The sequence below is a fragment of the Bufo gargarizans genome, chromosome 7 (genome assembly GCF_014858855.1).
Source record: "Bufo gargarizans isolate SCDJY-AF-19 chromosome 7, ASM1485885v1, whole genome shotgun sequence".
Taxonomy (NCBI): domain Eukaryota; kingdom Metazoa; phylum Chordata; class Amphibia; order Anura; family Bufonidae; genus Bufo; species Bufo gargarizans.
Genome location: NC_058086.1, coordinates 114,814,448 through 114,840,130, shown reverse-complemented (window position 1 = coordinate 114,840,130; position 25,683 = coordinate 114,814,448). Strand labels below are relative to the sequence as shown.

The 25,683-nt window shown below is 43.1% G+C and overlaps 1 protein-coding gene across 1 annotated transcript in view; it reads left to right on the top strand.

Annotated features, from left to right (window-relative positions):
* Positions 1–25,683, top strand: part of HMCN1 (hemicentin 1) — a 655,003-nt gene that overhangs the window by 577,275 nt on the left and 52,045 nt on the right. The window contains 3 exon segments of the mRNA XM_044300627.1: positions 16,401–16,571; positions 22,536–22,685; positions 25,501–25,638. Of these exon segments, the coding sequence (XP_044156562.1) occupies positions 16,401–16,571; positions 22,536–22,685; positions 25,501–25,638 (459 nt within the window).

The window sequence follows — 25,683 nt, the reverse complement described above, 5'->3', positions numbered from 1 at the left end:
GATCCAATGAGTGGCTTCTGTCACCCAGGCTCATAAATTATAAGACAGCACAGCAATACTTAAGTTTACACCTATTGTAGGAGGGAAATTGAAAGCAATACTCTGCTCTGTTTCTGTTGAGTACAAGACAGGAGTGCCTTTTTGAAGAAATAATGGCAGCTAGGTATCTTCAATCAAGACTATGGTTTAGTTTAAGTGGAAGAACAAGTAACTGATGATGATCAGGACACTGTACTGATTTGGATTCGGCCTGGCTACCATAGAGAAGGTCAGCAGAAGGACGACAGACTTGTTCTGATTGCTGCCCAGTTCTTTTTTCCCACTGGATCTGATGATGCTGCCTCATTTGCTGCAGAAGTTGTGGTGCCTATGTTTGTGTTCTAACTCCCACAGTTCATTTTCATCCTGCAGATATGGTACATGGCAGGTTTCTGGCAGTTTTGTCTGCCAGTACTGTGAAGAAAAACCAGATGGGAGATACTCACTTTGAGATACCAGCAGCCTAGCCTGGCCTACTTTTAGCAAATGTCTATGCTCATAGAATCAGGTGCAAGACCATTCCTGAGCTGACCACTATAGAAGCAGATCAGGTCCTGGCCACCACCCTCCTCCTCTGATTTCACCTCAGCGCCACAGTCTAGCTACCAGGTCCTGTCCAACATACAATCATTGTCATTGGGTCCTCCACCTCTGCCTGAAAATCCTCCTTATGGCAGTCCAAACAATGTTCTCACACAACTCATCAACTAGAAGAATATGTTTTATAGCACATGGGGTATTTCTGGCTTAGGAAAAAAAGGAGCCCCAGTGGGATGGGGAAGTGAAGAAAGAGATGATGCAAATAAAAAGGCTTCTCTGGGGCTGCAAGGTGAAATAGGAGGAGGGAATCTGTGAACCTTGGCTCAATGGCATGGTGTCAGACTAAAAGGTGACATCAACATCATCCTGCTGTGACTGAACTGATAAGTAAGCCTTCCAGTCTACAATATCAAGCTCTTTGTTTTTAATAAATGTTGCCTATTGGAAGCAGGGCTAGGACAAGGTGTTTTGGTGCCCTAGTCAGAGCAGGAAAATTGCGCCCTCCCCCGAATCAATTTAAAAGAGGACCTTTCACTACAATAAAAAATCTAAACTAAGCATACAGACATGGCACTTGCTATTATCCCTGGGTGCCTCTCCATTCTCCCGGTATAGGCTCCGGTATCTTCATATTTTCAGCTCAACTGGGTGGAGCCTGCCGGCGTCTCCTTCTCCCAGGCTGGAGTGCTGGCCAATCACAGCGCTCAGCTCATAGCCTGAGAGAAAACAAAAACCTCTCAGGCTATGAGCTGAGCGCTGTGATTGGCCAGCACTCCAGCCTGGGAGAAGGAGACGCCGGCAGGCTCCACCCAGTCGCTCTCCATGTCTGTATGCTTAGTTTAGATTTTTTAATTGTAGTAAAAGGTCCTCTTTAAAGCACGTTTATATTAATCACATTTTAAAAGAAGCAATCAAAGGCAGAGCCAATGACTTACAGGTGGTGTCTCCATGGATTTCAGTTATTCACTTTCCTTTACTTCACCATTTGATCTAGACCAGGGGTAGGCAACCTCCGTCACTCCAGTTATTGTGAAACTATAACTCCCAGTATGCATAATTTCTCTACTCTTCTCAGAACTCCCATAGAAATGAATGCAGCATGCTGGGAATTGTACTTTGACAACAGCTGGAGTGCCAAAGGTTGTTGACCCCTGATCTAGACCATGCTATATAGACGATTTTGGTTAGGTGTGTGTAGCCCCCATGACACATAAGAAGACACCAGTATTACTATACAACACATGGTAGACGGGGGACAGTTACAGATTTTGCTTATCAGTCCCCAAATTGATACAGCCTCCAGATCAGCCCCTAAATTTATACAGGTCACTGTCATCCTACTGCTACTCCTAGTACCGTACCCTCTGTGCTGCTCATGCCCGCAAACCTTATACTATCAAAAATAACAGTGCCATACAGATAGTCCCACCATAGTAATAGTGTTTCCAGACTGCCCTCATTAGTAATGGTGCCTCCAATAGTGATATTTCCCCAGAGAGCTCCCATTAGTAGCAATAGCTACACAGTCATGGGCTTCGCATTTAAGGGGCCTCAAGCAAAGTTATGTCTGGGGGCCCTAATCAGGACAGACAGCCAAGAATCACTATTCCTGCCATCGGTACCCTGTCTGTCTACAACTGTGTCTGCATCAGTCCAACCCCTTGCCACCCCAGCCCTACTGTGAATGGCATATTTGAATTGGACATTACAGTACATATAGTACTACATACCTCTCACATGCAGTGATGTCATGTCTGATATCCTAGATATTCTCCTACCTCATCTTCCCCATTCAGACCAGTCATAAAGAAGTATTTAAGCTGTGTCTCATTTCTACAGAGTTTACCACACAGTTTTCTCACTTTTCTATCAATCCACCACCCAATGACCCAACAGTATTATCTTGCTGAGACCCCCCCATAGTGTGCCCACTGTGCTCGCAAATGCCCCCAAATACAATACTTACAAAATAACAGTGCAATACAGATAATCTCCAAAGTGCTCTAAAAAAACTAGTAATAATAATAATAATAATTATAATAATAGTAATAATTCTCTCACAAATTGCCCTCATTAATAATAGTGCCCGCACAGTACCCAAAGTAGTTATAATGCAGCCCCCTGTAGTGCCCCCTTGTACTTATAATACCCCAGTAGTGCCACCAATATTTAATGCCCCCGCATTAATAATTACTCTGTTGTAGTGCCCCTAGTATATTTAATGTCCACAAGCAGTGCACACTGCATCTATAATTCGCCCTCTCTGTACTGCACCCAGTAGTGCCCCCCATATTATTATAATGTCCCCCAGCAGTGCCCCTTTTATTTATAATGCTCTCCCATCTGTACTGTCCCAGTAATGCCCCCTGTATTATGTGTGTCCCCCAGTAGTGTCCCCTGTGATATGCCCCCTAGTATTTCCCCCTGTATTCCTAAGTTGAACTTGATGGACTTATGTCTTTTTTCAGCCGTATTAACTATGTAACTTTATGTAACTATGTCTCCTAGCAGTGCACTCTGTATTACTATAATGTCCTCCAGCAGTGTCCTCTGTATTACTATAATGCCCCCCAGCAGTGTCCTCGGTATTACTATAATGCCCCCAGTTCTGCCACCTGTATTATTATAATGTCCCCAGCAGTGCCCCCATATTACTATAATTCCCCAAGTGTTTATAATTGGCCCCTGTAGTGCCAGTAGGCTCCAGTAAGTTTACTTTTCCAAGCAGTGCCACCTGTATTTTTAATTCTTCCTTTCTGTACTGTCCCCCAGCAGTGCCCCCTGTTTTACTGTAATGTCTCCAGTATTCATAATTGCTCGCCAAAGTGCCCCCCAGTATGTTTAATATCCCCAAGCTGTGCCCCCTATATTTATTATGCTTCTCTCTGTACTGACTCCCAGTTGTGCATCTTGATTTATTATATTGTCGCCCAGCATTGCACCCTTCATTTATAATGTTCTCCCTTCTGTACTGTCCCCCAGCAGTTCTCCCAGTATTTGTATGTCCTCCTATCAGTACCCCTGGCATTTGTATGTCCCCCAGCAGTGCCCCCAGTATTTGTATGTCCCCCAGCAGTGCCCCCAGTATTTGAATGTTCCCCAGCAGTGCCCCCGGTATTTGAATGTTCCCCAGCAGTGTCCCCGGTATTTGTATGTACTCCAGCAGTGCCACATTTAATGTCCTCCCCTCTGTACTTTGGCCAGTAGTGAAAAAAGTACTCGCCTCAGTCTTCTCCCATGCCTCCATCTGCAAAACATTGCCTCTGTTCTGACACAGGAGGACGTGATGACATCATCACGCTGCTGAAAACCCGGCACAGGAGGTTGCGTTGTACTGCTTCATAGGCTTCAGGCCTAGTGTCTTCGCATCGAGTGAAAGAATCGCTCGATTATTAGATTTAGCACTGCATATCTGAACGTTGAGGAACAATCTCCTAATATTTGGAAAAAGGCGGCTGGCACTCACTATGTGGTTTCACATCAAACAACAATTTATTAATCACTATACCGCTAATATAACAGTAAAATACTTTACTATTTTACTATTTTACTGTTATATTAGCGGTATAGTGATTAATAAATTGTTGTTTGATGTGAAACCACATAGTGAGTGCCAGCCGCCTTTTTCCATTTATTTTACTTTCTTGGACTGTTAGAGTGAGCAGTCTTTCGGCTAGAGCACCCCTACCTTACTGAGGAGGGTGGTGAGCTATCCACATACCTTTGCAGTTTTCAATCTCCTAATATTAGTTACTATGGATTTTCCCGGCATGTCTGGTCACTAAGAACAAGACAGAGAATGACCTTCTCTTAACTTGGTCACAAGTTAGCGGAAAATGATGATTTTTTTTTCTTTCTCTTTTTTCCTTACAAAGTCTCATATTTCACTAACTTGCGACAAAAAATAAAAAATTCTAGTAACTCGCCATGCCCCTCACGGAATACCTTGGGGTGTCTTCTTTCCAAAATGGGGTCACTTGTGGCGTAGTTATACTGCCCAGGCAATTTAGGGGCCCATATGTGTGAGAAGTACTTTGCAATCAAAATGTGTAAAAAATGGCCTGCGAAATCCGAAAGGTGCACTTTGGAATATGTGCCCCTTTGCCCACCTTGGCATCAAAAAAGTGTCACACATCTGGTATCACCGTACTCAGGAGAAGTTGGGGAATGTGTTTTGGGGTGTCATTTTACATATACCCATGCTGGGTGAGAGAAATATCTTGGCAAAAGACAACTTTTCCCATTTTTTTATACAAAGTTGGCATTTGACCAAGATATTTATCTCACCCAGCATGGGTATATGTAAAATGACACCCCAAAACACATTCCCCAACTTCTTCTGAGTACGGCGATACCAGATGTGTCACACTTTTTTGCAGCCTAGATGCGCAAAGGTGCCCAAATTCCTTTTAGGAGGGCATTTTTAGACATTTGGATCCCAGACTTCTTCTCACGCTTTAGGGCCCCTAAAAAGCCAGGGCAGTATAAATACCCCACATGTGACCCCACTTTGGAAAGAAGACACCCCAAGGTATTCAATGAGGGGCCTGGCAAGTTCATAGAATTTTTTTTTTTTTTCGCATAAGTTAGCGGAAATTGATTTTTATTTTTTTTTTCTCACAAAGTCTCACTTTCCGCTAACTTAGGACAAAAATTTAAATCTTTCATGGACTCAATATGCCCCTCAGCAAATACCTTGGGGTGTCTTCTTTCCAAAATGGGGTCAGTTGTGGGGTGTTTGTACTGCCCTGGCATTTGAGGGTCTCCGCAATCATTACATGTATGGCCAGCATTAGGAGTTTCTGCTATTCTCCTTATATTGAGCATACAGGTAATGAGATTTTTTTTTCCGTTCAGCCTCTGGGCTGAAAGAAAAAAATGAACGGCACAGATTTCTTCATTCGCATCGATCAATGTGGATGAAAAAATCTCTGCCCAAAAAAATAATTAATAAATCATTGCCGGGATTTTTTTTATTTTTATATATATATACAAAGTGTTTGCCAAAGCATAGGAACGCCGCCTTCTCCTCAGCTCGTATGCCTTGGCAAACGTATCTGTCACTGCAGAGGAGAAAATCCCGTCTTGCAGCTCCGCATACACCGACTTGCGTGTAATCTGACAGCAGCGCAATGCTTCTGTCAGAATGCACATCAGTGCTGCAGCTAGTAGATCGGTTGGTCCACCTGGAAGGTAAAAAAAGAAAAAAACCAGGCCACAACGCAATCATTTTATTAACTTTGGAACAGAACATGTAAACTTTAACTTTTTGAACTAAACATTAACGTGTTTGCTTACTGGTGTTTTTTTTTTTTTTTTTGTTTTTTTTTACCTTTATAGAACAAACCTCTCCTTCCCCATGGGTCAATGTGCAAAGCGCAAATCACCCAAAGATGTGGCGAAGTGCGTTATGCACTTTGTCCCATGTGAAAGGAGACGTTTGCAGCAGCTGTGAGTGAATGGGCCCTAATAGCCCTGTGTGCCTGTCCTGGTGAGATGATCCCTATGCTAGGTGTACCTGTGTGTGGTACTTCCGGAAACACTCCCCTAAGCATAGGGCAGGGTGGTCAGGACAGTCAGGACAGAAATAGCGGGTGTCACGCCTTATTCCACTCCTGCTACAGACACGACATCTTTTTCGGGGTGACGGGTGGGTTGAGTTACCAGCAACGACATTGGGGAAATGTCGCTCGTGTAGACGGCTAACTACACTGGTGGATGGGGCCACGGAACCTCCTGGATACAGGAGGTTCTCGATGATCTCTTCCTGAAATTTGAGGAAGGATCCAGTTCTCCCAGCCTTACTGTAGAGAACAAAACTATTGTACAGAGCCAATTGAATTAAATATACAGACACCTTCTTATACCAGCGTCTGGTTCTGCGGGAAACTAAATACGGAGACAACATCTGGTCATTGAAGTCCACCCCTCCCATGTGAAGGTTATAGTCGTGGACTGAGAGGGGCTTTTCAATGACACGGGTTGCTCGCTCAATTTGTATTGTCGTGTCTGCGTGAATGGAGGAGAGCATGTAAACGTCACGCTTGTCTCTCCATTTCACCGCGAGCAGTTCTTCGTTACACAGTGCGGCCCTCTGCCCCCTTGCAAGACGGGTGCTAACGAGCCGTTGGGGGAAGCCCGCGCGACTAGTTCGCGCGGTACCACAGGCGCCAATCCGTTCTAGAAACAAATGCCTAAAGAGGGCCAGACTTGTGTAAAAATTGTCCACATAAAGATGGTACCCCTTGCCGAATAAGGGTGACACCAAGTCCCAGACTATCTTCCCACTGCTCCCCAGGTAGTCAGGGCAACCGACCGGCTCCAGGGTCTGATCTTTTCCCTCATAGACACGAAATTTGTGTGTATAGCCTGTGGCCCTTTCACAGAGCTTATACAATTTGACCCCATACCGGGCGCGCTTGCTTGGGATGTATTGTTTGAAGCCAAGGCGCCCGGTAAAATGTATAAGGGACTCGTCTACGCAGATGTTTTGCTCTGGGGTATACATATCTGCAAATTTCAGGTTAAAATGGTCTATGAGGGGCCGAATTTTGTGGAGCCGGTCAAAAGCAGGGTGGCCTCTGGGACGGGAGGTGCTGTTATCACTAAAGTGCAGGAAACGCAGGATGGTCTCAAATCGTGTCCTGGACATAGCAGCAGAGAACATGGGCATGTGATGAATCAGGTTCGTGGACCAATATGACCACAATTCATGCTTTTTTGTCAGGCCCATGTTGAGGAGGAGGCCCAGAAAAGTTTTAATTTCGGAAACATGGACTGGTTTCCACCGGAAAGGCTGGGCATAAAAGCTTCCCGGGTTAGCGGTTATAAATTGTGTGGCATACCGGTTTGTCTCTGCCACAACTAAGTCTAAGAGCTCCGCAGTCAAGAACAGCTCAAAAAATCCCAGGGCCGAACCGATCTGAGCTGTCTCAACCCGAACTCCAGACTGGGCGGTGAAAGGGGGAACTACAGGTGCGGCTGAAGTTGGGGACTGCCAATCAGGGTTTGCCTGGGGGTGATCTGGGGGCTAAGTGTGGTGTAGTGGGTACTCACAGTGATGTGTGCTTACTAATATGATGGGTTAAATGGCTGCTGATTGGATTTTTTAAAAATCAGCAACCTGCCAGCCAATGATCGTGGCCGGCAGGCTGCTGACGAAATACTCTGCTGCGAAATGCCGGCCCGCGATGCGCATGCGCGGGCCGGCTGTGACGTAATCTCGCGTCTCGCGAGATGACGCGCCGATGCGTCCAGGAGGAACAAATCAACCACCTCCCGGACGCATCGGTGCGTTAGGCGGTCGGGAGGTGGTTAAGCCAGCCATGTTAGCCAGGACTTTCTCATCAGTACACAGAGGGGAAATGGGACTGTAAGAATCTTTACCCCAAATGGTCAGGACTATTCTTATGGCTTCCTACATCAAACCAGGTAACCTACCCACTTTGGCAGCTTGATCAAACACAGCAAGTGTATTCTTGTATTTCTTAAGAAATTTACCAGGGAGGCCATCTACCCCTGTGGCCTTCTCATTTGGCAAATTTCTCAAGGCATCCTACAATTCCTGTAATTGAAGAGGCTCCTCCAATTGTGCCCTCAGTCAGAACTAGCAAGAGAGTTTTAGCAAGGAATCTAAATATATCATACTCACTACTCTGCAGTTTGGAGGTATAAGGTGTTTTGTAGTAGTAACTAAGTACCCTCAGGACATCTACAGTATTGCTTCCATACCCATCCCATCCTCTGACTCTCTGACAACCAATTTAAGAAGAGACTTGCTGAGCCTTGATTATAGTGGCTAGGAGGTGACCTGCGGTTTACTCTTCAAAATATTTTTCATTCAAAAAGAAATGTTTATGTTCTTCTGTTTCTAGCAAGTAGTGATGAACGAACATCGGCTTGGACGGTGCACGAATGCGATAAAATGTTTGTGAACTGCAAGTTCGCGGTGGGCCCCATTCACTTAAATGGCAGGCGAACCTTAAAAAAAACTTCTGCTCATATTTGCAGCCACCAAATACTTAGTAGAAGTACACAAATAGTCCCATAATATGGACAGTGACATACTAGAGGGGGATCAATGACAAGAATTCCAACAAAAACTATGTGTCTTAATCAGGGGACAATTTTTATGCGTCTTAGGCCTCATGCACACGACCGTTGTTCGTGTCTGCATCCGAGCCGCAATTTTTGCGGCTCAGGTGCGGACCTATTAACTTTAATGGGGCCGCAAAATATGCGGACAGCACTCTGTATTCTGTCCGCATCCGTTGCTCCGTTCCCCGCAAAAAAAATATAGCATGTCCTATTCTTGTCCGTTTTGCGGACAAGAATTGACATGTCTACAATGGGCCGCCGGTTCTGTTCCGCAAATTGTGGAGGGCACACAGGCGGGTTCCGTTTTCTTGCGGATCTGCAGGTTTGAGACCGCAAAAAAAGGCACGGTCGTGTGCATGAAGCCTTAAAGGGAAATTCTCTTAAATGTGCCCTGTTGGAGCCCCTGAAAATTTATATTTTAGGTCACAAGAGTACAGGCCTTAAAAATTAGGCATTCACCTGAAAAGAAATTCAGATTATGTGGCTCAAGGTACATTATGCGGTCAATGGATAAAAATTTTGCTGTAGGCCACTGGACTGCAGGCCTCAATCATTAGGCATTCACCGAACATAAATGATCAAGTGATTATGTGGCCGGAGGTATATTACACAGTCAATGGATATCAATTTTACTGCAGGCCAGTACAAATACAGGTCAAATACATATGTTTAAAAGAATAAAAATATTAAATTGGATTAAAAACATGGCTAACGAAATCCTCCCTCTTGAAAAAAACCCTAATGATAATAGTTGAAACACGTGGTCGTCACAGGTTTATATTCCTCCGAGGCCCAAAACATTAGGCATTTAACGGACAGAAAAGTCCTTTTATGCTGCAGTATTTACCTAAGACAAGGACAATTACTTGTTCTGGGTGGTGGCAGATATTTGTGGGCTGTCATGAGGAAATTCAATTAAAAGTGGTCGACTCATCACATGATTTGAATTCCTACGAGATCCATGCCTCATTCCTTTTTTTAAATGTGAGGTAGTCCACACTGTCGTGAGCTATGCGAGTGCGCTTATCGGTCACGATCCACCCTGCTGCGCTGAACGTCCTTTCGGACAGGACACTGGACGAGCGGCAAGCCAAGAGTTCCATGGCAAATTGTGCCAGCTCTGGCCACAGGTCAAGCCTGCACACCCAGTAGTTCAGGGGTTCCTCTCTTCTCAGAGCGTCCACATCGGCCGTTAACCCGATGTAGTCAGACACCTGTCAGTCTAGGCGTTCCCTGAGGCTGGATCCGGAGGGTGGCTGTCGATGGGTTGGCTGCAAGAATGATTTCATATCCGAAGAGACCAACACATCTTCAAACTGGCAATCATTAGATTACCCATTGCGTTCATTAATGTCTATATAGTGTGACACAGTGAGGGGAATGGTCCTGGGCTGATTTGCAGCCAGATGGGGTCAAATACAGGACTGGATTTTAATTGCAGGTCCTGGTTTTTGGCAGCACCTGGCTGTCCTTAAATAGGCAGCTGGGCTCAGCAGCAGGATCTCTGTGTTGGGATCTGAGGCTTGGTGCCAGGTTGGAGGGCTGAGACCCATGGGCCGAGGAAACAGGCCCCCTAAAGCCTGATGTGGACTGCTGAAGGCAGACCTGACATCAAGGTGACTTGCCTTTTATGAACTTTCCAATTTGTGTGAAGTAACACCAAGATGTACATTCCATTGTGTGTGAAGTAAACACCAAGACTGTAAAGTAATGTTTTATTTTGTGCATTTGCCTCAAGTGTGAATAAACACTGAAGTTTTGCTTTAAGAACTTGCCTTTTGCCTCTGTACTGCGTCCGCTCACCCTATCTACTAGAGCGAAACCCCACAATTGGTGGAGGATGCGGGCAAGCACAGTGAGGCAGGCGTGATCGCCAAAGTATTGTTGTTTTCCATTTTTTGCTCCGGGCACGGTTGTATGTCTTGCATTAAACCCGCTAAATTTAAACCCGTGACCCTTGACAAAATAGAGGCCATAATGAAGGCTCTTCTGGAGGGCTTTGTCACCCCTTCTCCAGCACTTGATTGGCCAGGTGTCTCGTGGCAATGCCCTGGAGATGGTGGACCTGGTGGAACGCTATGAGGCTACTAAGAATCTACAGGGGGGTTCTTTTGGGAGGGGGGCAGTCAAACCACGGAAATCTCCACCCCAGGCCTGGAGATTTGAGCCAAAGAAACTCACCCGGGAGGTACCCACTATGGGCCTGGCTTTGTTAGTCTGCTGGCAGTGTCAGGAGCCTGGCCATGTAAGCGCTGACTGTCCTCATCGGGTTAAGCCCATGGACGCTAATTGTGGTTACCGTCAGTCGCTATATATCAGGAAACTGTGTGCAACAGGTAGCCCAAAATCTCTAGACCACTTGTGCCAGGTGGAAGTGGGATACACTCAAGCGGAGGCCCTGCTGGACTCATGGAGCCTGGTGACCCTAGTAAGGGCTACCCTAGTGCGGTCCACTGAGTATACTGGCCAGAAAGTCGAGGTGATGTGCATCCATGGAGACTTAAAAGACTACTCCACCGCTCTGGTGTCTTTAACCACGGTAGCCGGCAGGTGGACCCACGAGGTGGCAGTCGCCACAAATCTACACTAGCAATTCATAATAGGGAGAGACTTTCCGGGCTTCCCGACTCTATGGCCGGTTGTGAGAGTTACTGATACCCGTGAGTCAGAGGTAAACCCAGGAGATTGGCTTTGTTCAGGAGGAAGGCCAGAACCCTGGGAACCTGAGGCCAAAGGGCCAGCAGTAGAGGTGACCGCCACTTTGGTGGAAGAGGGGGAGACAACCCCGCTGAGTGTAATTGTGGGAGACGTGAAGGACTTGCCACCAGGACCTGAGTTGGCAGACCTCAAGGTCTCAGGGGAAAATTTCAGTACAGCACACCGGGACCCAACCCTATCCTGAGCCTGGGAGGATGTGGTAATAATTGATGGTGAACCACAACAGTCGATATTTCTCCATTTTGAGGTTCATCAGAATATGCTATATCAGGTAAACCAGCTGTGGGGTGAACAAATTGAACAGTTGGTGGTGCCCCAGGCTTATCGCAAACTCGTGTTAGAGTTAGCTCATCAACATGTTCTCGGGGGTCATCTGGGAATGCAGAAAACACAGGACCGGATATTACAATGGTTTTACTGGCGCAGTGTGTTTAGAGAGGTGGACGAATTTTGCGAAACATGCCCAACAACTAGCCCCCAGCACCTGTTCCGCAGTCCCTTAATACCTCTCCCGATTATCGAGGTACCATTTGAGCGAGTCGCTATGGAACTCATAGGCCCAGTACCGAAGTCCGCTAGAGGACGCCAACACATCTTGCTCGTCCTAGATTATGCAACTCTGTATCCGGAGGCGTTGCCACTGCGACATACATCGGCCAAACTTATAGCTAGAGTTAATGGAGATTTTTTTCCGAGTGGGGCTACCTAAAGAGGTTCTGACTGACCAGGGGACCCCTTTTATGTCCAAGGTCATGAGGGAACTCTGTAAGTTGCTGCACATCAAACAGCTACGGACGTCCGTTTATCATCCACAAACTGACGGCCTAGTAGAAAGGTTAAACCAAACATTAAAAAACATGTTAAAAAGAGTGGTGTTTAAGGATGGGAAGGACTGGGACCTCCTTCTGCTCTATGTTATGTTCGCAGTGCAAGAGGTGCCCCAGGCCTCTACTGGGTTCTTGCCCTTCGAACTGCTATATGGTAGACCCTCGTGGTCTGTTGGACATAGCCAAAGAGGCGTGGGAGCAACAACCCACCCTGTATAAAAATATTATTGAATACATCACCCAGATGCAGGAACATATGGAAAGAGTGTTGCCTCTTGTAAGAGAGCATATGGAGGCAGCTCAGCGAGCTTAAAGTTGGGTCTATAATCGGCAGGCTCGGGTCCGGATCTTTAACCCAGGAGATCATGTTTTGGTTCTGGTACCGACCGTGGACAATAAGTTCCTGGCTAGGTGGCAGGGACCCAACGAAGTAATTGAAAAAGTTGGAGAGGTAAACTATAAGGTACACCAAACAGGGCAGCAAAAGCTGGAGCAAGTATATCATGTGAATTTACTCAAACCGTGGAAAGATAGGGAAACCTGTACAGAAGACAGTCCACGGCCGTTTTTTTAGGAGAATAGGTACCGGCCCCTGTCTGATGCAAGAGAGGTGGCTGCCACAGTAATAATTGCTGACAGCCCCTCCTCTAAACAGACTCAGGAGGCCAGGGAGTTCGTTAGTCAGAACACGGATGTGTTCTTAGACTTTCCTGGATGCACTTACATAATCCAGCATGACATTGTCACTGAGCCTCAGGCAAAAGTCCGATTAAAACCATACCGGGTACACGAGGCTCGACGACAAGCCATATCGGAGGAGGTGCAGCTAATGCTGCAGCTAGACATCATTGAGAAGTCAAAAAGTGAGTGGGCCAGTCCTATAGTATTGATACCCAAGCCAGACATGACGTTGCGGTTTTGTAACGACTTTGAAAAAAACTTTACGAGGTTTACAAATTCGATGCATATCCTATGCCCCGGGTGGATGAGCTTATCAAGAGGTTAGGACAAGTGCGGTATTTTTCTGTTTTGGACCTCACGAAAGGGTACTTGCAGGTGCCCTCAACGGAGGCTGCCAAAGAGAAAACTGCCTTCATCACGCCTGAGGGGCTGTATCAATATAAGGTCTTACCCTTTGGTCTGCATGGTGCCCCCGCCACTTTTCAACGACTTATGGACATTGTGCTTCGTCCACATCGTCGGTACGCTTCGGCTTACCTGGACGATATTTTCATCCACAGTACCGACTGGGAAAGTCACCTACCCAAAGTGCAGGCCGTAGTGGACTCCTTTTGGAAGGCTGGACTAACCGCTAACCAAAAAAAATGTGTTAGAGGAGACTAAATACCTGGGGTATGTCATTGGGCGCTGAGTCATCAAACCCCAACTGAACAAAATAGAGGTGATACGGAATTGGCCCCGACCTGTCACTACAAGGTCTTCCTCATCCGTAAGATCACCCCAGGCGAGAACAGGTACAGTATAATGGAGAGAGCATGCCTGGCTATCAAGTGGGCACTCGAGTCTCTCTGTTATTATTTGTTGGGAAGAAAATTCCACCTGGTGACCGACCACTCCCCTCTCAAGTGGATGAGCCAGGCCAAAGATAGAAATGCCCGGGTCACCAGATGGTTCCTTTCCCTATAGAACATTAAATTTACAATGGAACACAGGGCAGGCCGGTTGCAGGGAAACCCGGATGCCCTCTCCCGAGTACATTGTCTTGCGAGTGTTCACCCCCACATGGTTAAACAAAGAGGGGGGGGTATGTGACACAGTGAGGGGTATGGTCTGGGAAAACAGGTATTTTCCTCCCAGCATGTGCTGCTGGGCTGATTTGAAGCAATACCGGACTGGATTTGAATTGCTGGTCCGTTTTTTTTGCAGAACCTAGCTGTCCTTACATAGGCAGCTGGGCTCAGCAACATGATCTCTGTGTTGGGATCTGAGGCTTGGTGCCAGGTTGGAGGGCTGAAACAGGCCCCCTAAAGCCTGATGTGGACTGTTGAAGGCAGAACTGACATCAAGGTGACTTGTCTTATATGAACTTTCCAATTTGTGTGAAGTAACACCAAGATGTATTTTCCATTGTGTGTGAAGTAAACACCAAGACTGCAAAGTAATGCATTGTTTTGTCCATTTGCCTCAAGTGTGAATAAACACTGAAGTTTTGCTTTAAGAACTTGTCTTTTGCCTTTGTACTGCGTCCGCTTATCTATTTACCAGAGCGAAATACCACAATAGACATCATTGAACACTTCATTTGCACTATACCAATGCAATACTGCCACCTAGTGGCCTGTATTGATATAGTCCTGAAATAAGCTCCGAAGCCTGCTTGAGGCTTCGGGCTATTTCAAAGATATAACAGGTTCCCTGATCTCAGTCGGGGAAGCTGTTACCAGAGCGGAAGTGTGCAATTTCCACTTTCGGACTGTGAAAATGCCGTTGTCACATTTGACCACAGCATCTGAATGTGAAAATGTATGCGATCAGCCTTATGGATTTTCGCATACATGTGCCCTTTGTCTCTGCTATTTAAAATAGCAGAAACCCGGCAGCTATGGCGCCCACTGTGCGCGTGAGCGGGCTCCATGCTTAAAGACCGCCCCAATGACATACATGTAAGTCATCAGGCGTGAAGGGGTTAATAAAGATGAATCAGGCATGGATCAAACAGGATTTCCAGACACCGATGCCTGAGTAGATCATTCTACCACTAATTATCATACTGTAATGTGCTGCCACACCATAATATTCTGCAAAATGGTCTGTTACTTCTGGCCATGTCCTGCTGCCACCATTCTGATGCTGTTGCCCACCTGATGTCACCCTCCTGCTGCCTCTACTGCTATTCCTACAATGGGGCTTTTTAGCCTACTGATACGTACAGGTTAAATAATGTTAAAGGATATGTAAGCCACTGGGCCTTGCTATCACACTGCTGTTTTAGGTTCTGCTACCACTGTGATCTGCCACCATCTTGTGCTGTATGGCACTGCTGCTGCCCCCCTCTCCACTCTGTCATGGGGCCACTATTGTCCATGTTACTGCCACTGCTGTTTGCTCTCATCCCCACTCTTTTATGTGGCCACTACTGTTGGCCCGCATAGCCACTCTGTTATGGAGCCACTATTGTCTCTGTTTGTCTGTGTTGACATCACCATTTATCTTTCCGTTCTTCTTATCCGTCAGAACAGAAAAAAAAGGATCCTGTATTTTTAGCATGCATAAGGCCTCTTTCCTATAGTAAGTATTTGGTCAGTATTTGTAAGCCAAAAGCAGGAGTGGGTATAAAATGCAGAAGAGATGCAAATATTCCATTATATTTTATCTCTGTTTTAAACCCACTCCTGTTTATAGCTTACAAATACTGATCAAATACTGATACAAAATACAGACCAAATACTGAACGTGTGAAAGAGGTAAATAAAGTCCTGCATGCAGAATTTGTATTCCTTGTTAAAAAAAATAGATTTCATGTAAATGTCCAAAACTGATGCAAATTGAGAGTAGAGCCTCTTTCACGCGGTCGGTATCCTCAATCAGTAATTGTAAGCCAAAAGCTGGAGTCGGTCCAAAATACAGTATTTCCATTAAGTTTTATCTCTGTTTTGGACCCACTCCTAGAATGAATATGATTAGGCAGAGAGGTCTGCGTAAACCTGATTTTATTGTGAATCATGGCTAATTAATTTGTAACAAATCAAATTTCTTGTCCAAGTTTGGCAATTCATTTTTAACCTTTGCTCTTCTCTACCAGTAGCAATGCTTGGTGCAGTATCATAAGAATAAAAAAAATATTAGGTCCAATAACATTTCCAATAAACTAAAATGGAACTGGAGGCATTACGCCTCTGTTCTGTAGTGTTAGAAAAAGGAGAAACAGAAAAAGTAATAATAAAGCCAGCATAACATATTCGTTTCTTTCTCTCATAGTCATTCTGAGTCTGTTCAGAAAAATATGAGTCCAGTGAGATCAGAGAGGGTTATATACCAATTTTCAGGGTATTATTCGATTGGAACCTGAATGTTTATTTTTTTTAACAAATTCAAAGAAATTTGCTTATCTCTAATGCAGATGATACCAAGTATCAAATATTTTGTTTTATTGTAGAAAAATAACTCATAAAGTATATACAGAATCCTAAATACTGTTTATTCTAATATTCCATGTAGTTGATGGTAATTGGGGTCCATGGGAAGCCTGGAGTAAATGCTCTGCTACATGTGGTGGTGGCCAACAAATTCGGACCCGTTTGTGCAGACATTTTGTGGAATCTAACATTGTTCGCTCTTGCCCAGGGGACTCCACCCAACTTCTGAAATGTAATGTGCAAGCTTGCCAAGGTAAGAACATTTATTTACTAAAAGGTGTACCTGTATATAGATTCATTATTTGCAAAAGTTCACTTTGAAGACAAAAAACTGAAAAAAGGTAATTAATCCTAGCAAATATTTATTTCATAAACTCCTTCATTTAAAGCTAATCTGCCTCAAATTACAATATTAACTGTGAGAAATGCATAGAAGAATTATTTTATTCTGCACTGTATGTATTGATGGAGGTCAGCCAGTTCCACTGTCCTTCTCCCAATTCTGTGTCTAGCTGTAAAGCTGATATTACAACTGCATATAATACTTAAGATTCTTGCTTCTGCAAACACTCATTAGAGATGATTTGGCAGTGTAATACTGCCGCCAATTACCCAATGAATGAGCAAATGCTCGTTCATTGGGTAATTTGACTCTTTTAGCAGGTTTAAAAAGTGTCATGATTTGCTGCCAGCACACAGTGATTCAGTATGGGGACGAGCTATGGCATTAGCGATCACTCCATCCCATACTAAGAAGATTACTGCATGTAATAGCAGAGGTCTCCTTCACTAAAAAGCAGGCGATTGCCAGGCAGGAAATGCTTCCCTCCCGACAATCACCTGCAGGGAAAGCAATTATTGTTAGCGATGATCTTCAGTATTATCTGCAGGTGTAATATAATTTTAAACCAACCTCCTTGAAATAAAGATAATTACTTTAACACTTTGTGCTGCTCATGATATCATGATAATCCAGTTGAAAAGCAAAGTTGCAGTAATCTGTTTTATACTCATAGTTCAGGATAATAGCCAAATTATCTCTCAAGATTATTTTTTAAGATCCACAAGTTATACTATATAAAAATGTTTGTTTATTCGATCAAGGGAGCAAATTAAAGCAATGAGAATTGTATTCAAATTGAGTGATACTAGGATGAAAAAAAAAATCATCCTGCTTATGTTGAGGAAAACACCATAAGCAAATCTGGGATACATACATTAACTTAAAATTTCAATATTTTACATGATCGTAAAGAAGAAAAAATGATAATCCTATTCTGGTACCTAAACAATGCAAATACAATCTCAGTTCCACAGTATATAAATGTTTGATCACTGAGGTTATAATGTTCTTGGCTGTAAATCCAGAATGTTACTTTTAGTTTACTTTAGTTACTAAATAACTACCACACCAACTTTTTTTTTTGTTCTATTTCCTAGAATGTATGGGTCTCTGGGTGAACAGAGACATAGTGTGCCTCCAATACTACTTGAATCTTACAAATATGTTTTAATTTTCATTCGACATATTGGAAGACACAATGACATTTCAACAAGTCTATGACCCCAAGATGTTCATCTGAAATTCTTTTCTTTTTTTCCCAATTCTTTACTTTAGTACACAGTTTTGTCTTGTGATTGGATATATACAGGGTGGGCCATTTATATGGATACACCTTAATAAAATGGGAATGGTTGGTGATATTAACTTCCTGTTTGTGGCACATTAGTATATGTGAGGGGGGAAACGTTTCAAGATGGGTGGTGACCATGGCGGCCATTTTGAAGTCGGCCATTTTGAATCCAACTTTTGTTTTTTCAATAGGAAGAGGGTCATGTGACACATCAAACTTATTGGGAATTTCACAAGAAAAAGAATGGTGTGCTTGGTTTTAACGTAACTTTATTCTTTCATGAGTTATTTACAAGTTTCTGACCACTTATAAAATGTGTTCAATGTGCTGCCCATTGTGTTGGATTGTCAATGCAACCCTCTTCTCCCACTCTTCACACACTGATAGCAACACCGCAGGAGAAATGCTAGCACAGGCTTCCAGTATCCATAGTTTCAGGTGCTGCACATCTCGTATCTTCACAGCATATGCTGTGCAGCACCTGAAACTACGGATACTGGAAGCCTGTGCTAGCATTTCTCCTGCGGTGTTGCTATCAGTGTGTGAAGAGTGGGAGAAGAGGGTTGCATTGACAATCCAACAATAGCACATGATCTAACCTGTCAGGTGAACATAGAAAAAAAACACAAAATAAAAACGGTGCCAGAACAGCCATTGGTTACCTTACCTCACAAAAAGTGTACAGTCGTGGCCAAAAGTTTTGAGAATTACATAAATATTGGAAATTAAAAAAGTTGCTGCTTACGTTTTTATAATAGCAATTTGCATATACTCCAGAATGTTATGAAGAGTGATCAGATGAATTGCATAGTCCTTCTTTGCCATGAAAATTAACTTAATCCCAAAAAAACCTTTCCACTGCATTTCATTGCTGTCATTAAAGGACCTGCTGAGATCATTTCAGTAATCGTCTTGTTAACTCAGGTAAGAATGTTGACGAGCACAAGGCTGGAGATCATTATGTCAGGCTGATTGGGTTAAAATGGCAGACTTGACCTGTTAAAAGGAGGGTGATGCTTGAAATCATTGTTCTTCCATTGTTAACCATGGTGACCTGCAAAGAAACACGTGCAGCCATCATTGCGTTGCATAAAAATGTCTTCACAGGCAAGGATATTGTGGCTACTAAGATTGCACCTCAATCAACAATTTATAGGATCATCAAGAACTTCAAGGAAAGAGGTTCAATTCTTGTTAAGAAGGCTTCAGGGCGTCCAAGAAAGTCCAGCAAGCGCCAGGATCGTCTCCTAAAGAGGATTCAGCTGCAGGATCGGAGTGCCACCAGTACAGAGCTTGCTCAGGAATGGCAGCAGGCAGGTATGAGCGCATCAGCACGCACAGTGAGGCGAAGACTTTTGGAAGATGGCCTGGTGTCAAGAAGGGCAGCAAAGAAGCCACTTCTCTCCCCCCAAAAAAACCATCAGGGACAGATTGATCTTCTGCAGAAAATATGGTAAATAGACTGCTGAGGACTGGGGCAAAGTCATATTCTCCGATGAAGCCTCTTTCCGATTGTTTGGGGCATCAGGAAAAAGGCTTGTCCGTAGAAGAAAAGGTGAGCGCTACCATCAGTCCTGTGTCATGCCAACAGTAAAGCATCCTGAGACCATTCATGTGTGGGGTTGCTTCTAATCTAAGGGAGTGGGCTCACTCACAATTTTGCCCAAAAACACAGCCATGAATAAAGGATGGTACCAAAACACCCTCCAACAGCAACTTCTTCCAACAAGCCAACAACAGTTTGGTGAAGAACAATGCATTTTCCAGCACGAAGGAGCACCGTGCCATAAGGCAAAACTAAGTGGCTCGGGGACCAAAACGTTGACATTTTGGGTCCAGGGCCTGGAAACTCCCCAGATCTTAATCCCATTGAGAACTTGTGGTCAATCCTCATGAGGCGGAAGTGATTATGAAAGAATGGGTCGCTATCAGTCAGGGATTGGCCCAGAAGTTGATTGAGAGCATGCCCAGTCGAATTGCAGAGGTCCTGAAAAAGAAGGGCCAACACTGCAAATACTGACTCATTGCATAAATGTCATGTAATCGTCGATAAAAGCCTTTGAAACGTATGAAGTGCGTGTAATTATATTTCACTACATCACAGAAACAACTGAAACAAAGATCTAAAAGCAGTTTAGCAGCAAACGTGAAAACTAATATGTGTGTCATTCTCAAAACTTTTGGCCACGACTGTACAATCGAGCAATCAAAAATAATGTTTCCAAAAATATGTGACATGGTGCCTAAAATCCAGTCCAGCAAAGTCTGACCTCCAAAAACCATATAGCGCACCTTTCCTTCTGTGCCCTTTTGTGTGCCCATACAGGGGTTTATGACCACATATGGGGTGTTTCTGTAAACTGCAAAATTAGGGTAATAAATATAGAGTTTTAAGGCTACTTTCACACTTGCGCTTGATCGGATCCGTTCTGAACGGATCCGATCATATTAATGCAGACGGAGGCTCCGTTCAGTACGGATCCGTCTGCATTAATAACTTTAAAAAATTTCGCAAGTGCGCAAGTGCACAAGTAGCCTGCGCGGATCCGTTCAGACTTTCAATGTAAAGTCAATGGGGGACGGATCCGCTTGAAGATTGAGCCATATGGTGACATCTTCAAGCGGATCCGTTCCTATTGACTTACATTGTAAGTCTGAACGGATCCGCTCGCCTCCGCACGGCCAGGCGGACAGCTGAACGCTGCAAGCAGCGTTCAGCTGTCCGCCTGTCCGTGCGGAGGCGAGCGGAGCGGAGGCTGAACGCCGCCAGACTGATGCAGTCTGAGCGGATCCGCATCCATTCAGACTGCATCAGGGCTGGACGGAGGCGTTCGGGTCCGCTCGTGAGCTCCTTCAAACGGAGCTCACGAGCGGACCGACGAACGCTAGTGTGAAAGTAGCCTTAGTTTGGCTGTTAACCCTTGCTGTGTTACAGGAAAAAAATTGGGTTAAAATGGAAAATATGCCAAAAAAGTGTTTTAAATAACTGTGGTGATATATGGGTGATATAACTGAACTAGTCATTAACCCCTTCAGGACCCTGCCATTTTTCACCTTAAGGCTCTATTCAGAAGCCCGTAGTGCATTGCGGATCCGCAATACACCCGGCCAGCACCCCCATAGAATTGCCTATTCTTGTCTGCAATTGTGGACAAGAATAAAACATGCACAATTTTTTACCAGAGCTGCGTTCCAGAAGACACTGTGTGCTGTTCGCATCTCTTCCGGCCCCCTAGAGAATGAATGGGTCCCCACCTGTTCTGCATAAATGCGGAACAGATGCGGGCCCATTCTATGGACGTTTGAATGGAGCCTTAGGACCAGGTCATTGGCCCACAAGCAACTTAAGCAGGAAGGAATCATGACTTTTGATGGGAAAAAGGACGAATATTCTGAAAAACAAATATATAGCACTATATCGAATTGATTTGTTTTTTAGAATATTCGTCTTTTCCCCCCCCAATCTGTACAGTTGTTCCACTTTGGCATACTCCTCCTCAACAAGCGTCCCCGTCACCATGGGAACACCTGTGGGTTAAAATATATAATCGGATCTGAGTTTTCACAATCTCAGTGAGATCGTGAAAACTCAGATCCGATGGTATATTCTAACCCCCAGGCGTTCCCATGGTGACGGGGACGCTTGCCTGGGGGTTAGAATATACAATCGGATTTCAGTTTTTACGATCTCAGTGAGATCGTAAAAACTCAGATCAGATGGTATATTCTAACCCCCAGGCGTTCCCATGGTGACGGGGATGCTTGTTGGGGAGGAATATGCCAAAGTGGAACAACTGTACAGATTGGAAAAAAAAAAGACGAATATTCTAAAAACGAATGTATTTGATATAGTGCTATATTTTTGTTTTTTTTAGAATATTCGTAATATTCTAAAACAAGAATATATAGCAATATAGCGAATATTTGGGAAAAAATATGAATATAGAGCAATTTAGCTAATATCTATATAATCTTCTTTGTCTAATAGTTGTAATTTTTTTCTCATCTGAAGTTTAGATTGGAAAAAATGACAACTATAAAAAAAGATTATAGCCCTATATTAGCTAAATTGCTCTATATTCTTTTAGAATATTATGAATATTCAGAAAAACGAATATAGCACTATATTAGCTACATTGGTCTATATATTCGTTTTTTAGAATATTCGTCATTTTTTTCCATCTGAAGGAGAATCATGACTTCAGATGGAAAAAAATTACGAATATTCTAAAAAGCTAATATATAGCACTAAATTCTATAGTGCTATATATTCGTTTTTGACCCACGCCTGTACTGATCGTGTAATATTCGCATATTACGCAATCATTACCTTTCCGATTTTTCTAGTTAAAAAAAGTAGATTATAACGAATATTTGAATTCGCGAATATTCAACAAATATTGTACTAAATATTCATGCAGTATTGTGAATTCAAATATGACACCTGCCACTCATCACTAGTGCAGTCTTACATTCCAACTGGTATAACTTTTTTCATGGACATAAATGAGGCATAAATGGAACTGCTTTCTTTTACCCATATTGCTTTTGTTTAAATTTTTTATTTTTTTCCCCTTCTTTAGGTAGAGCTCAGTTTATTAGAGGAACTCTAGTTGGAACCATCAATGACCTTGACATTGGCACTGCATTTCTCAATGGCACAATTAGCAACTCTCCCGATTCACATAATCAAATAATAAAGGCACAATATAGCAATATCCCAAAAAGTCTTGGTAAGACATGTACAACTTCAATCTTTGCATATATTTATTTCACTTCTGGTAGGTTTTCATGGTGTTGGTAAAGATGTGTGCCTACAATATTATTGAAAAGTTCACACAACAGTTTCATAAAGTGCCACAACTGGAATATTGGGGCTAGAGCTTTGGTTCTAGCTTTGATAGGACGCTAGAGGTAAAGCTGTATAATCAAGATGTGTGGTATATATCAATTCTGCATACCATGCACTTATTTTTTGGGGTCTTTTAAAGGGGTTTTCCCATCATATACAATGGGAGCATATCCTAGTGATAGGTGCCTCTGGGACCCGCACCTACAATGACAATGGAGTGGGAAAATGAATGGAGGGCACACTGCGCATGCACAGCCACCCTCCATTCATTTCAATGTAGCCACCGAAAATAGCTGAGCGCTGGCTCGGCTATTTCCATCTGCCCTATAAAAATGAATGGAAGCAGGGGCCGCGTGTGTGCGGTGCGCTCCCATTCACTTGTATAGGAGCAGTGGGGAGCAGCACTTCGTGGTGGACAGACCCTGGGTGGAAACTTGGGGTCCTCCAGCCACAGCTCTCCCCGCTCCTTTCTCCTTGTAGTTGCGGATCCCAGAGGTGGCGATATCTAGCGATATGCCTCTATTGTATGTGATGGGAAGACCCCTTTAAAAGTGTTACAGTATGTGTCTGTTAGGGTCAGATTTACAGTAACTCATTTGAATTTGCACACAATTTATAGTTTTGTGAACATGGTTTGGAGTTTAAAATAGTTACTGAATTCTAATTGAGTTTTATTTTTATAAATGGCATTTTGTGCGTTTTCTGAAAAAATGTAGGCTTACTAGTGAATTTATTGAGATGTCTTTACTAAATTTGAAGGTGCAGACAAGATGTTGCTTGTCCGCTGTTTCAGCATTTGTGTGAGTGTAAACTCTTTTAAATGTTTAATTGCGTTAATAGTAATGTTTAATATAGCAATGAACAGTTATACATGTGAAATTTCATGCATTTTCCAACCAAAATGTATGTTTCTCACAAAATAAGAAAGGTAATCAATCATGACTGTAAACTATTAAAACATATAGAGAGTAGGGAAACGGTCACCTTTCAGAGCATTTCATTTCAGTTTTTTATGTTTACGGTATATAAGGAGTTACTTTAAATACATATGGTATTTGATTTCTTCAGCTTTATGATTTTATGAGGATGTGTTCATGCAGACAATGGAATATGGGCACATTTTAAACTTTTATTTTAACAAAGTTATTTAGTCACACGTTTGATGCAAAATCACATAAAGATGTGTTGGATGGCATTTTCACACTATGCCAGGTGACTCATTTCAGAAAAGGAAAGTCATCAAAATCAGATACATCAGTTTTGTTGCTTATAAATGTTACAATTCATGTTGATTGTAACCTTTTCTGTGACATTTGGTGAGACTCGCCACTTTTCTAAGTAGTTTGTGTAAAGAGGCTCTGATGGTGCTCATCATGCTGATTAAAACAATACCTTTATTTTGTCTCTATGCTAACAGCTACAGAGATATCTATTTTTATTCCTATGCAAATGAGAAAGTTGACAGGGCTATGCTGTGGGCAGAGCTGTGTCCTAGCATGTACATATCACATACTGTACACCACTTACTGTAGTCTTACCACATTGAGATATGCTTAGAAAGTATAATGAAACCAGTAATATGTGTTACCCTTCTAAGCATAATAAAAACATCCTTCGCTATGTGGAAAGGCTATAGCTTAGTGATGAGTACTTAGCCTTACATGTAGAGATCCCAGGTTTGAATCTGGAGAGAGACTTTCAGAATTTTTTCTTAAGATATTTTTTTTCTTCCACATTTAACCAATAATAAAGGTCTATGAGAATAATGTTTTATATGCATAAAAAGCTAATACATATTGCTGGTTTCTTTCTAATCATATACTGTGCCTGTGAATAAACCAGTAATAAGTTTTCGGTTTCTAAAAATACTATTCTCAAAATAGTAAGGCCTTTTAATTTTTATATTATTATGAATTATTTATTATAGTATAGCCCAGGGGTCAGCAACCTTCGGTACCCCAGCTGTTCTGACACTACAACTCCCAGCATGCTTCATTCATTTCCATGAGAGTTCTGAGAAGAGCAGAGCAAGTATGCATGCAGGGAGTTGTAGTTTCTCAACACCTGGGTGCCAGAGGTTGCCTACCCCTGGTATAGCCTTTAATTATGGGTTAAATGAGAGAGAAAAAAATAAAGAAGTCACTCCTGGGACTTGAACTTAGCATGTTTACATGCAAGAAAGAGTACTTATCACTAAGCTATAGCATTTCCACATAGAGAAGGACATTTTTTCTATGCTTAGAAAGGTAACACGTATTACTGGTTTCATTATCATATATTCTGCTTGTAAATGAAGCTGAAATGTGTATTAGCTTTCTAAACATATCTCAATGTGGTAAGGCATATAAGAGGCGCAATAAAAGGTGTATGTGCACATGCTATGACACAACTCTGCTCTCAGCATGCTGCTATGTAACCCTGTAAATCAAGGGGAGGAGGGACTGAAGAGCACAGGCTGTGTTACAATGCAGTGCTCCATGAATTCAGCCCTGCCCCCTGGTGCTCTAACTTGAAAAACACATATCTATGCAGCTGTTTAGTATACAGACAAAAGAAGGATATTGTTTTAATCGGCATGATGAGTACTACTAGGCAGTATGCCTGGTTTAATAGGGTTAATAATGCTAAAATACCTCTTTAAACTTAACACTTTCTTATTAAACATGTAATTGTTTCAATTCCTCTGTCATATTTAGGTCCTTCTATGAGAAATCTTGGCTCAATTTTGAATCCCATATATTGGACTGTAGCAAGAGAAATTGATGAAGCAGTAAATGGATTTACGCTTACAGGTGGTGAATTTATAAGAGAATCTCAAGTGGAGTTTGCAACAGGTACACAAGCAAGTTCAATTTAAGTTCTTTAGCAGAGTGGAATGA